Source organism: Tursiops truncatus, chromosome 6 (genome assembly GCF_011762595.2).
Source record: "Tursiops truncatus isolate mTurTru1 chromosome 6, mTurTru1.mat.Y, whole genome shotgun sequence".
Taxonomy (NCBI): domain Eukaryota; kingdom Metazoa; phylum Chordata; class Mammalia; order Artiodactyla; family Delphinidae; genus Tursiops; species Tursiops truncatus.
This window is the reverse complement of record NC_047039.1, coordinates 47,791,461-47,805,708: the sequence shown is the minus strand read 5'-3', so window position 1 is coordinate 47,805,708 and position 14,248 is coordinate 47,791,461. Positions and strand designations below refer to the sequence as shown.

Sequence of the window (14,248 nt, the reverse complement as noted above, 5' to 3'; positions counted from 1 at the left end):
GGGTTCGGTTGCTGCTAGGAGGAAGCAACCGCAGGACAGAAGAGAGAGGGAGTAAGAGACGGGCTGCAGTGATATAATGTGGAATAGGCTGTATGATGACAGGCACAGGCGGGGCTGATGCTGAGAGAAGGAAGGCTGAGGCATCAGTGGGCTGGAGATCCCAGTGAGGCCAAGGACTGTCAAGGTGGGCGTAAATAGGGGAGCAAGCCAGAAGGAGCCGGTGGCGGAGGGCACGAAGGTGGAGCCATGCAGGGGTATGACGACATCCAGAATGTGGCTTGGCAGAAGGCGGCTACAGAAGAGTGGAAGAGGACGACACTGAAGGTAAGAAAGTAAAAGGACACGGACACACACACACACACACACACACACAAAGAAAAAGCAGAGAAGCTCAGCCACATGCAGAATCTTCAAGAATAATAGATCTAGAGCTCCTGGAAGGGCTTCAGGAAGATTCCTACAACCCCTCAAGCCTCCCCACCTCCCCTCGGCTAAGTGTTTGGCATGGCTAAGTAAAAGCCGTTATCATCACGATCACATAGACACCCACAGACATGTGACAGGAACAGTTCAGCACCTACTTTTAAGGCAGCCACGTGCATCGTAAGCAGCAAAGTTAATGGTCACAAAGCGGGCCTCCATCCTCATGGTCTCAGCCCTGCGGCTCGTGCTGCACGGAGAGAGCGACACGCTGCCTGCGCTACCACACCCGCCACTCCACACCCTGTCTCTCCTACTAGACTGTAAAGTCAAGGGCAGGTCACAGTTCCCAATACCATGCCTGGGATGCAGGAGGTGCTCAATGAAGAATGCAATCGTCCCATTAAAATGAAGTTCAAACCTGGCAAAAGTAATTTATGAAGTTAAAAGTCAGCATAATGGTTCTATCCTGGGTGGAAATGGTAACTGGAAGGGAGTATCAATGCTATATGTCTTGATCTGCATCCTGTTTCCACGTGTATTTACTCAAAATTCACTGGTCTGTATCATTATGTATTTGTGCATTTTTTCTGTATGTTACGTTTTCATAATTTTTTTAATGAACCAATCCATCAGTCAGTGGTGGAACTCAACTAAGCCTAAACTTGAAATGCTTCCCTCATATAGGATGGGAACGGCAAGCTGAGGCAGGGGTTGGCAGATATTTTCTGTAAGCGGCCAGATATTAAATGTGTTAGCCCTCGCATGCCATACGGTCTCTGTCTCAGCCCCACAGCTTTGCTGCTGTAGCACAAACGTAGCCATAGATAACAGAGAAACCAGATGGGTGTGGCTGTGTTCCAGCAAAACATAGCCATGATACTGAACTTTGAATTTCACTTACTATTCACATGTTCTAAAGTAATAGTCTTTTTCTCATTTTTTTTTAAGCATTCAAAACTTTAAAAAGCATTCTTAGCTCTCTAGCTGTACAGAAACAGGCTGCAGGCCAGATTTGGCCACAAAAAGTACTCTGCCCAGCACTATTTACAATAGCCAGGACATGGAAGCAACCTAAGTGTCCCTCGACAGATGAATGGATAAAGAAGATGTGGCACATATATATAATGGAATATTACTCAGCCATAAAAGGGAACGAAACTGAGTTATTTGTAGTGAGGTGGATGGACCTAGAGCCTGTCATACAGAGTGAAGTAAGTCAGAAAGAGAAAAACAAACACCATATGCTAACATAGGTATATGGAATCTAAAAAAAAAAAAAGACGTTTCTGAAGATCCTAGGGTCAGGACAGGAATAAAGACGCAGACGAAGAGGATGGACTTGAGGACACGTCCTCAAGTATTTTACACTACCAAATGCAAAACAGGTAGCTAGTGGGAAGCAGCCGCATAGCACAGGGAGATCAGCTCGGTGCTTTGCGACCACCTAGAGGGGTGGGATAGGGAGGGTGGGAGGGAGACGCAAAAGGGAAGAGATATGGGGACATATGTATATGTATAGCTGATTCACTTTGTTATACAGCAGAAACTAACACACCATTGTAAAGCAATTATACTCCAATAAAGATGTTTTAAAAAAAAAAAAGTACTCTGCCCAACCTCCGCGCTGAGGGGGTGTGTGTATAAAACCCACTTCCCAGCCAGCACTCAGGCTCAGCCCATCCTTCCCCCAACCTGCGCCTCAGGCACTCTCCCACCTTTGTAAGTAGGCAGACACTCCATCTTGCCCCCGCGTGGGTATTTATTGTCCCGAGGTTTGATGGGGTCCACTCGACTGACAGGGTACGGGTTGTAATCTTGTTTATACGTCGTGAGCAGATCCATATCCTCTTCGCTTGGGACAAACGGGTCGGGCTGGTGGATCTTCACCGGTAACACCCTGTGAGGCCCAAAATCTCTCCTGCAAGGAAAATAAGCACACACCTTGGGGGCCCTTGCCTTGGAATAAGGCTCATGGTTTCCATTCAACCCGGTTCTACAAATGCTTGCTGAGAAGTCATCCTCTCCTCTATCCCTTAAGCACTCTTCCTCCTGTTTCCGGCTTTCGAGAGATACTGCCATTCACTCCTCTCTCAAGTCAGACGCCTTCACGGTCCAGTCATTCCCCAAGTGTGCCCGCCTCACAGCTCCTCGGTGTGTCTCTCCCCCTCAGTTCAGACCCTGACCATTTCTCATGTGGGTCATGTGACAACCCATCCCCCGGGCTTCCTGCATCATTCCCGCCACTCCTACTTCCATCCTCATAGTGTGGTCAAAATCAACTCTCTAAAACCAAAATCGCACCTTTCACTCCTCAGATTAAAAATCTTCCAGATAACACCCAACTTTCCAACATAGTATGCAAGCCTTCCTGGACCTGCCTCGGCCTCCTCCCCAACCACAGCTGCCCCCTCTCTCCCCCACTCCCCACGCACATTCTACCTCAGCCGCCCTGGACCCCTGGGAAGGTCTCCCCTGTGCCTGCTCTCTCCACCTCCCTCCCCCAACCTGTTCACTGTGGAGCTAACTTCTGTTTTTCAGGGCCCACCACCTCTTTCTCTGTGCTCCCAAGAGCTCCTGCTGAGATTTACCTCCTGCCTCTATTCGATCTCACAGAAAACCCAGTAGAAAAGGCCAATAAATGGAGGCAATGAACCTTTCACTTCTCAGCTCTCTGGCATCAGCACCCCCATTATTTCAGGCTATATGAAAACGATGGGATAGGAAAAGCAAGACACCCTTTACTGAAGAGTTTAGGAAGCGCTCTCTTCCCAAAGCATCCCACAGTTCTAGAAAGGCCAAGATGCGACTGCAACACCACCACGAAGCACCCTGCGGCACCAGGGCTCAGCTTGGGCACCCACCGCCTACCGGGGCAGTCTCAGCCTCCCACTGCCCAGGGCAAACTCTCTTGAGCAAACATTCCCCCCCATCCTCCGAGAACTTCTGCTTTACACAATGGCCTGTTTTTGCCTGAAAGCCATTTATCCAACTGGACAAGAGGAAGGTAGGTTTTCCCTGGTGGTGCTTGCTAAAACAACCTCACCAAGGGAAAGGGAAGGCTTCCGGACAGGAAGACATCAGGCCCAAACACCAATAAAACCTACTTCCTGGCCAAAATGTGGAGCAGCATTACTGAGCCATGCTTGACTAGCAGAGGTAACACGCTCCACTGTAACCTGTCTTGCATGAATTATACACATGGTTGTCGATAAACCCAAACCGGGGCCTGAAAATGCTTGCTGGGATGGGAGGAGGGAGTTAGGAAGCCGGAGAATTCGTCTCTCTAGGGCTCAAAGGGGGAAATAGGAGATGCTTCAGTTGAACTCCCTGTAATACCCTCTGGGTAGGTTTAAAAACACATCTCAGCAGCAGTTACCGGACCTGCAGCCTGGGCTGCCTTCTCGGGGGCCCCATGCTGGCAAACAGCAAGAGGAAGCCCAGTGACCCGAGGCGACTGGAAGCTGCCTGTGTACGTCGGGGTTGATGGAGGGAATGGGCTAAACAAGAACCCAAGAATCGACTCCATGCTCCTACTCTCCTTAGTGTGCAAGTACTCACGCTGGTGTGTGTTCAGTGCGAAACCAACTGCAGCAGGGAACCAGAAGCGTCAGGCCCCGGGCTTCAGAGAGAAATGGAAGTGCCCAGAAAACCCTGGCTGAAAACCAGTTAACTGCCAAGTGGCTTTGGTCAGAAAGTCTCTGTTCTCAGGGAAGGGCTCCAAAGGGGTGGAGTGGGGTTGAAAGCAGCCTGAGACCACACAGCTCCATACAAACTTGTCTTCACTGACGCCTACCCAAGGGTTCAGCCCTCTTTGCTTCCAACAAAGGAGATACCAGGGGATACCAGGGGCAGGCACTGAGGAACAAAGCTGAATGCCCAAGCTGCCCCGTGGAGCCCCCCGAAGCCCAGAGCAGCCAGGAGCGCTCTCCTGTCACGGCCCTGTCGCACCCTGGAACCCCGCACACAGGGCACAACATTCTCTTCTGCTGTTACTTCTACTGAGGGAACCAACTTCCCCTCAGAGATACTGCAAGAACCTTCCTACAAGGCCTGCCAAGCTCTCTGGCAACTAAAATGTGCTTAATGCCCCCATTTCCTGCTGCTACAAGAAAAGAACAGATAAATGCCCACCACCAAACTCACCAATTCATGGACTTTCCTGAAGCTGGTTTTTCAAAAGCAAAATGTGACGCAGCAAAATCCTTACTGACCATGTTCAGGCAATGAAATCGTTAACTGAATCTCCTCCTCCGACAAAAAATTTAAGTTATTGTAATGAAAGTACATTTATGGGTTGAATTTACGGACGTAGTGATCTACCTCTGAAGAGAGGAAAGAAGTTTAAAGTCTAATTCACTTCTCTTCCACCCAAAATTATTTACTGTGGCTTAAGGGTGAATTTAATCAGAATTTATGTGTTTTCTCATTATGTTTTTATGTTCAGAACATTCACTGAAACCTATCATTAACCACAACATAACTGCAGGTTCCCAACCTCACATAATCTTACAGCCTTTAAGCTCACGTAAAAGAAAAATATTTTATCCTTCCCAGAAATTGCTCAATTTTAGTAGCTTATTTTTTTGTTTAAGAACACTCCCTTCTCTTCCTGTGGTACATTTCCTAGTCTCTGTGCCCATTCTGACTATGAACCAAGAAAACAATTGGTCAAAGATGTTAATAAGTTTCTTTTAGGTGCATAGCCATGAAAGTTATCTAGTATGGAAAGCCCCGAGTTAAACTCTGAGTTAAGTAAAGGTTAAAGAGAACTTGCTGGGAAGCCATAACAATTTGACTTCCCATCATTAGGCAAAATTAAAGAAAGGCATTTGAAAAGAGTCTGGCAAAAGGAAAGAAACTGTAACGTAACAGCTAACTAGGGTCATGAGCCTGGAAGAGGGAAAAGGATATTTTCATCATGATAAAGAGGATACGCAATACTTTACCTTTTTTTAAATCTATTTTTAATGTTTATCTATGCAAACTTCAGAATTTGTGAGTATGCCCAGAGAGTTCATCATATTAAATGGAATCCATTTTAAGAAGAGCTCCTGCCTGGAAATTAACCCATGCACTTATGATCAATTAATCTACAACAAAGGAGGCCAGGATATACAATAAAGAAAAGACAGTCTCTTCAATAACTGGTGCTGGGAAAACTGGACAGCTACATGTAAAAGAATGAAGTTAGAACATTCTCTAATACCATATACAAAAATAAACTCAAAATGGATTAAAGACCTAAATGTAAGACCAGAAACCATAAAACTCTTAGAAGAAAACACAGGCAGAATACTCTTTGATATAAATCGTAGCAATATTTTTTTTTGGATCTGTCTCATAAAGCAAAGGAAATAAAAACAAAAATAAACACATGGGACCTAATTAAACTTACAAGCTTTTACACAGCAAAGGAAACCACCAACAAAACAAAAAGATAACCTATGAAGTGGGAGAAAATATTTGCAAATGATATGAGCAGTAAGGGGGGTTAATATCCAACATATATAAACAGCTCATATAACATCAAAAAAACCCCAAAAAGCCTGATTAAAAAATGGGCAGGGGCTTCCCTGGTGGCGCAGTGGTTGAGAGTCCACCTGCCGATGCAGGGGACAGGGGCTCGTGGCCCGGTCCGGGAAGATCCCACATGCCGCGGAGCAGCTGGGCCCTTGAGCCATGGCCACTGAGCCTGCGCGTCCAGAGCCTGTGCTCCGCAACGGGAGAGGCCACAACAGTGAGAGGCCCGCATACCGTAAAAAAAAAAAAAAAAAAAAATGGGCAGAAGATCTGAATAGACATTTTTCCAAAGAAGACATGCAGATGGCCAACAGGCACACAAAGAGATGCTCAAAACCGCTAATGACCAGGGAAATGCAAATCAAAACCACAGTGAAATATCACGTCACACCTGTCAGAATGACTATCATCAAAAAGAACACAAGTAACAAATGTCAGAGAGGATGTGGAAAAAAGGGAACCCTTGTACACTGTTGGTGGGAATGTAAATTGGTGCAGCCACTGTAGAAAACAGTATGTAGGTTTCTCAAAAAACTAAAAATAGAGCTACCATATGACCTAGCAATTCCACTCCTGGGTATATATTTGAAAGAAATAAAGACACGAATTCGAAAAGATACATGCACATCAATGTTCATAGCAGCAGTATTTACAATTGCCAAGATATGGAAGCAACTTAAGTGTCCATTAACAGATGAATGGATAAAGAAGATGTGGTGTGTATGTGTGTATATATATATATACACACACACACACACACACAATGGAATACTACCCAGACATAAAAAAGAATAAAATTTTGTCATTTTCAACAACATGGATGGATTTGGAGGCTATTATTCTAAGTGAAATAAGACAGAGAAAGACAAATACTGTATGATATCACTTACATGTGGAAGTGGAATCTAAAAATTACAACAAACTAGTGAATACGACAGAAAAGAAGCAGACTCACAGATATAGAGAACAAACCATCAGTTACCAGTGGGGAGAGGGAAAGAGAGAGGAGCAATATACCGGTAGGGGATTAAGAGGTATAAACTATCAATATTATGCATAAAAAGCTACAAGGATATATACTAGAAACTCACACAACATTGTAAAACAACTATACTCCAATAAAAATTAATTAAAAAAATTTTTAAGCTACAAGTATATATTGTATAATACAGGGAATACAGCCAATATTTTATAATGACTATAAATGGAGTATAATCTTTAAAAATTGTGAATCACTACATTGTACACCTGTAACCTATACAATATTGTACATCAAGTATACTCCAATTTAAAAAAAAAAAGAGTTCCTCCTCTTGGCCCAAAGCCAATCCCTTCACCCCTGCCCTAAATCTCCCCAACCTCTTTCTCAAGGACCCCTTCTGTAGAGCCCGTCAGTGGTTTCACCTTTTCCTCCTACTGGCTGCTTTCTGTCAGTTTTGGGGGGAGGGGGTTTGTTTGTTTTTTGGCCATGCCATGCAGCTTGTGGGATCTTAGTTCCCCGACCAGGGAATGAACCCAGGCCCTTGGTAGTGAAAGTGCAGGAATTCCCTCTATCAGTATTTAAACATGCTGCAGTCTTTCCCACTTTTAAAGGAAAACAATAAACAACAACAACCCTCACTGGAGTTCACTCTCCTCCAGTTCTCTCCCCTCCACTTCTCTCTGCTAGAAAGGGCTGTCTACAGATACAGGCTTGCCTTCCTCACCCCCTACTCATGCGCCATCTATCAAATCTCATTCTACTCACTCCTTGCTTCAGCCAAGGCCTACAAAGTACCACCTTATTTCCAAATCCAGTCACTGGTCCCCAGGTTTTTACCATTATGCACATCTTCATGGCGTCCATCCTCTCACTCATTTTTGTAATACTCTCTCCCTTGACTTCTGCGATACTCCTCCTTGTCATTTGTCCTCTCAATCTCTTCTATGGGGTTTTGCTCTTTGTCTTTCCATTAATTTCATTTCACTACTTCCACATGTAATTCTGAAACTCCCGGGGTACAGGAACCCTCTAAGGAAACCATTATGTCATTGCAGGCAGGTTGGGCAGGCCACTCCAGCACACTGAGAAAGACCCCTAGGCTGATTCACAGGGCTTGATTCGCGCCGCTTATCCTGGTAAGGACACACTGAGCCCTCCTAATCTTCTCTGTGATAGACGGATTCCAAGAATACACCTCCAGTATGGACATCCCTCAGTATCCAGTATCCGTGGAGGACTGCTTCCAGGACCCCCCATAGCTACCAAAATCTCTGGATACTCAAGTCCCTTACATAAAATGCTGTAGTATTTGCAGATACCCTGTGCACATCCTGTTGTATACTTTAAATCATCTCTAGATTACTTACAATACCCAGTGCGATGTAAATGTTATGTAAATAGCTGCTAGTGCATGGAAAATTGAACTTGAGCCTTGGGGAACTTTCCGGAATTTTCAAAAAAATTTTCAATGCACAGATGTGGAACCCACAGATATGGAGGGATGACTGTACCTGTCTATTCCTCTACTCTCTCATCTCCTCAAACCCCACTAAAGCTGAGGATAAAATCTGTCATTGCTTCATATAAACTCTGGACAAAATATGAAAACAACTACCTGTGAGCACTAAAGAGCAACAAAGATAGGCAAATTCTGGAGCCGAACCAACAGGTGGGAGAAGAGAATGGTACTGGGTGAGTCTCTGTGTTAAGCTTCCTTTTTTTTTTTTTTTCAGTGCTTCCGGTCTGAAGGCAGGCTCCAGCCTGTGCCAGGCAAGGCAGCTAAAATGTGAATAGAAAACCTTCCATCCTTCTTGACTGAAGAACCAGAGGACGAAGTTTGAGACAACCACAGATGCTGGAAAGTGAGGAAGGAATCCTGAAAAGGAGAGACCAGAGACAGGAAGGCTCAAATTCTGTTTTTTAAACTGGGCCCAAATCTCTGGCTGACCTCACTTGCATGGGACAGACTTCAAACAATTGCGCGAAAGATAAAGAACTGAACTGAGATTAGAGTTGCACCCAAAACACCAAGTTTCCATTTTGAGTCCAATCAACTTACTATCTGCTTTAAAAAACACACTCTACAGAGGAATGTAAAAAAAATCCAGACTCTACATGCACCCCAATGTTCACTGCAGCACTATTTACAATAGCCAGGACATGGAAGCAACCTAAGTGTCCATCAACAGAGGAATGGATGAAGAAGATGTGGTACATATATACAATGGAATATTACTCAGCCATAAAAATGAAATAATGCCATCTGCAGCAACATGGACTTAGGAAATTGTTATAGTGAAGAAAGTCAGACAGAGAAAGATAAATATCATATGATATTGCTTAAATGTGGAATCTAAAAAAAAGTGGTACAAATGAACTTATTTATAAAACAGAAATAGAGTCACAGACATAGAAAACAATCTATGGTTACCAAGGGGGAATGGGGGGAGGGATACATTGGGAGATTGGGGTTGACATATACACACTACCATATATAAAACAGATAACTAATAAGGACCTACTTTATAGCACAGGGAACTCTATTCAATACTCTGTAATGCCCTCTACAGTAAAAGAATCTAAAAAAGAGTGGATATATGTATGTATAACTGATTCACTTTGCTGCACAGCAGAAACTAACACAACATTGTAAACCAACTATACTCCAATAAAAAAAATTTTTTTTAAATCCAGAGTCTCCACAACCTAACAATAACAATGCACAGGGCAGGAGGGACTCTGAAGGGTGGGCAAGAGGCCTCTGCATTTGGCACCCTATGAGCAAGTGAAACTAGATGATGCACAAAGGAAAAGAAAAAAAAGGTTCTGCTGTTTGCCTTCTGCCACAAGAGCAGCATGTCCCCAAAAGGAGCTTCTCTTTGACTCTGGTACCCCAGAATAAGAAGACCTGTGGAACAGAGTAGCCAACATGTAGTAACTGCCATGCAAGACTTAACAACAAAAACACAATCTGGGGGGACCTTCAAGATGGCGGAGGACTAACACGTGGAGATCACCTTCCTCCCCACAAATACATCAAAAATACATCTACGTGTGAAACAACTCCTACAGAACACCTACTGAACGCTGGCAGAAGACCTCAGACCTCCCAAAAGGCAAAAAAGTCCCCACGTACCTGGATAGGGCAAAAGAAAAACGAATAAACAGACAAAAGAATAGGGATGGGACCTGCACCAGTGGGAGGGAGCTGTGAAGGAGGAAAGGTTTCCACACTCTAGGAAGGCCCTTCGCGGGCGGAGACTGCGGGTGGCGGAGGGGGGAAGCTTCGGAGCCGCGGAGGAGAACACAGCAACAGGGGTGCGGAGGGCAAAGCGGAGAGATTCCTGCACAGAGGATCGGTGCCGACCGGCACTCACCAGCCCGAGAGGCTTGTCTGCTGACCCGCCGGGGTGGGCGGGGCTGGGAGCTGAGGCTTGGGCTTCGGTCGGAGCGCGGGGAGAGGACTGGGGTTGGCTGCATGAAGACATGTCTGAAGGGGGCTAGTGCACCACAGCTAGCCGGGAGGGAGTCCGGATAAAAGTCTGGACCTGCCTGTTTTGAAGTGCACAAGGAGAGGGGATTCCTTCCCCGTGTGCCCACAGAAGGCAGAGCACCGCCTAAGTGAGCTCCGGAGATGGTCGTGAGCCACGGCTGTCAGCTCAGACCCCAGAGATGGGCATGAAATGCTAACGCTGCTGCTGCTGTGCAGCACGCCACTGCCAGGGTCCCGAGATCCAGGGACAACTTCCCCATGAGAACACACAGTGCGCCTCAGGTTGCTGCAATGTCACGCCGGCCTCTGCTGCCGCAGCCTCACCCTGCATTCTGTACCCCTCCCTCCCCCGAGCCTGAGACAGCAAGAGAGCCCTAATCAGCTGCTGCTTTAACTCCCTCCTGTCTGGGCGGGGAACAGATGCCTGAGGGCGACCGACAAGCAGAGGTGGGGCCAAAACCAAAGCTGAATCCCAGGAGCTGTGCAAACAAAGAAGAGAAAGGGAAATTTCTCCCAGCAGCCTCAGGAGCAGCAGATTAAAGCTCCACAATCAACTTGATGTACCCTGCATCTGTGGAATAACTTAATAGACAACGAATTGTCCCAAAATTGAGGCGGTGGACTTTGCGAGCAACTGTAGACTTCGGGTTTGCTGTCTGCGACTGATTTCTTTCTGATTTTTATATTTATCTTAGTTTAGTTTTTAGTGCTTGTTATCATTGGTGGATTTGTTTATTGGTTTGGTTGCTCTCTTCTTTCTATTTTTTTTACTTTTATTTTTTAAATATTTTTTTAATTTCTTTTTTCTTCTTTTTTCTCTTCTTTTTCTTCTGAGCCATGTGGCTGACAGGGTCTTTGTTTTCCAGCCAGGTGTCAGGCCTGAGCCTCCAACGTGGGAGAGCAGAGTCCAGGACATTGGACCACCATAGCCCTCACGGCCCCACCTAATATCAATCGGCGAGAGCTCTTCCAGAGATCTCCATCTCAACACTAAGACCCAGCTCCACCCAGCGGTCAGCAAGCTCCAGTGCTGGACTCCCCATGCCAAACAACTAGCAAGACAGGAACACAACCCCACCCATTAGCACAGAGGCTGCCTAAAGTCATACTAAGTTCACAGACACCCCAAAACACACCACCGGATGTGGTCCTGCCCACCAGAAAGACAAGATCCAGCCCCACTCACCAGAACACAGGTGCCAGTGCCCCCCACCAGGAAGCCTACACAATTCACTGAACCAACCTCACCCATGGGGGACAGTCACCAAAAACAACAGGAATTACGAACTGCAGCCTGAGAAAAGGAGACCCCAAACACAGTAAGTTAAACAAAATGAGAAGACAGAGAAATATGCAGCAGATGAAGGAGCAAGGTAAACACCTACCAGACCAAACAAATGAAGAGGAAATAGGCAGCATATCTGAAAAAAAACTCAGAATAATGAGAGTAAAGATGTCCAAATCTTGGAAATAGAGAAACTACAAGAAATGTTTAACAAGGACCTAGAAGAACGAAAGAGCAAACAAACAATTATGCACAACACAATAAATGAAATTAAAAATTCTCTAGAAGGAATCAATAGCAGAATAACTGAGGCAGAAGAACAGATAAGTGACCTGGAAGATAAAACAGTGGAAATAACTGCCACAGAGCAGAATAAAGAGAAAAGAATGAAAAGAATTGAGGACAATCTCAGAGACCTCTGGGACAACATTAAATGCACTAACATTCAAATTATAGGGGTCCCAGAAGAAGAGGAGAAAAAGAAAGGGTCTGAGAAAACATTTGAAGAGATTATACTTGAAAACTTGCCTAACATGGGAAAGGAAATAGTCAATCAAGTCCAGTAAGCGCAGAGAATCCCATACAGGATAAATCCAAGGAGAAACGTGCCAAGACATATATTAAAAAACTATCAAAAATTAAATAGAAAGAAAAAATACCAAAAGCAGCAAGGGAAAAGCAACAAATAACATACAAGGGAATCCCCATAAGGTTAACAGCTGATCGTTCAGCAGACACTCTGCAAGCCAGAGGGAGAGGCAGGACATACTTAATGTGATGAAAGGGAAAAACCTACAACCAAGATTACGCTACCCAGCAAGGATCTCATTCAGATTTGACAGAGAAATTAAAACCTTTACAGACAAGCAAAAGTTAAGAGAATTCAGCATCACCAAACCAACTTTACAACAAATGCTAAAGGAACTTCTCTAGGCAAGAAAAACAGAGAAGGAAAAGAGCTATAAAAACAAACGCAAAACAATTAAGAAAATGGTAACAGGAACATACATATCGATAATTACCTTAAATGTAAATGGATTAAATGCTCCAACGAAAACACACAGGCTCACTGAATAGATACAAAAACAAGACCCATATATATGCTGTCTACAAGAGACCCACTTCAGACCAAGGAACACATACAGACTGAAAATGAGGGGCTGGAAAAAGATATTCCATGCAAACGGAAATCAAAAGAAAGATGGAGTAGCAGTTCTCATATCAGACAAAATAGACTTTAAAACGAAGACTATTACAAGAGACAAAGAAGGACACTACATAATGATCAAGGGATCATCCCAAGAAGAAGATATAACAATTGTAAATATTTATGCACTCAACATAGGAGCACCTCAATACATAGGCAAATGCTAACAGCCATAAAAGGAGAAATCGACAGTAACACAATCATAGTAGGGGACTTTAACAACCCACTTTCACCAATGGACAAATCATCCAAAATGAAAATAAATAAGGAAACACAAGCTTTAAATGACACATTAGACAAGATGGACTTCATTGATATTTATAGGACATTCCATCTAAAACCAACAGAATACACTTTCTTCTCAAGTGCTCATGGAACATTCTCCAGGATAGATCATATCTTGGGTCACAAATAAAACCTCAGTAAATTTAAGAATATTGAAATCATATCAAGTATCTTTTCTGACCACAACACTATGAGATTAGATATCAGTCACAGGAAAAAACTGTAAAAAATACAAACACATGGAGGCTAAACAATATGCTACTAAATAACCAAGAGATCACTGAAGAAATCAAAGAGAAATCAAAACATACCTAGAAACAAATGACAATGAAAACACAACGACCCAAAACCTGTGGGATGCAGCAAAAGCAGTTCTAAGAGGGAAGTTTACAGCAATACAATCCTACCTCAAACAAGAAAATCTCAAATAAACAAGAAAAATCTCAAATAAACAAACTAACCTTACACCTAAAGCAATTAGAGAAAGAAGCACACCAAAAAAACACCCAAAGTTAGCAGAAGGAAAGAAATCATAAAGATTAGATCAGAAACAGATGAAAAAGAAATGAAGGAAATGATAGCAAAGATCAATAAAACTAAAATCTGGTTCTTTGAGAAGATAAACAAAATTGATAAACCATTAGCCAGACTCATGAGGAAAAGAAGAGAGAAGACTCAAATCAATAGAATTAGAAATGAAAAAGGAGAAGTAACAACGGACACTGCACAAATACAAAGGATCATGAGAGATAACTACAAGCAACTATATGCCAATAAAATGGACAACCTGGAAGAAATGGACAAATTCTTAGAAAAGCAAAACCTTCCAAGACTGAACCAGGAAGAAACAGAAAATATAAACAGAGCAATCACAAGCACTGAAATTGAGACAGTGATTAAAAATCTTCCAACAAACAAAAGCCCAGGACCAAATGACTTTACAGGGGAATTCTATCAAACATTTAGAGAAGAGCTAACACCCATCCTTCTCAAACTCTTCCAAAATAGAGCAGAGGGAGGAAGACTCCCAAACTCATTCTACAAGGCCACCAT

At 43.9% G+C, this 14,248-nt stretch overlaps 1 protein-coding gene across 1 annotated transcript in view; it reads right to left on the bottom strand.

The window, feature by feature from the left end:
* Positions 1-14,248, bottom strand: part of SAXO1 (stabilizer of axonemal microtubules 1) — a 100,551-nt gene that overhangs the window by 9,757 nt on the left and 76,546 nt on the right. The window contains exon 3 of the mRNA XM_019934096.2: positions 2,139-2,341. Within this exon, the coding sequence (XP_019789655.2) occupies positions 2,139-2,341 (203 nt within the window). The remainder of the gene's footprint in view (positions 1-2,138; positions 2,342-14,248) is intronic.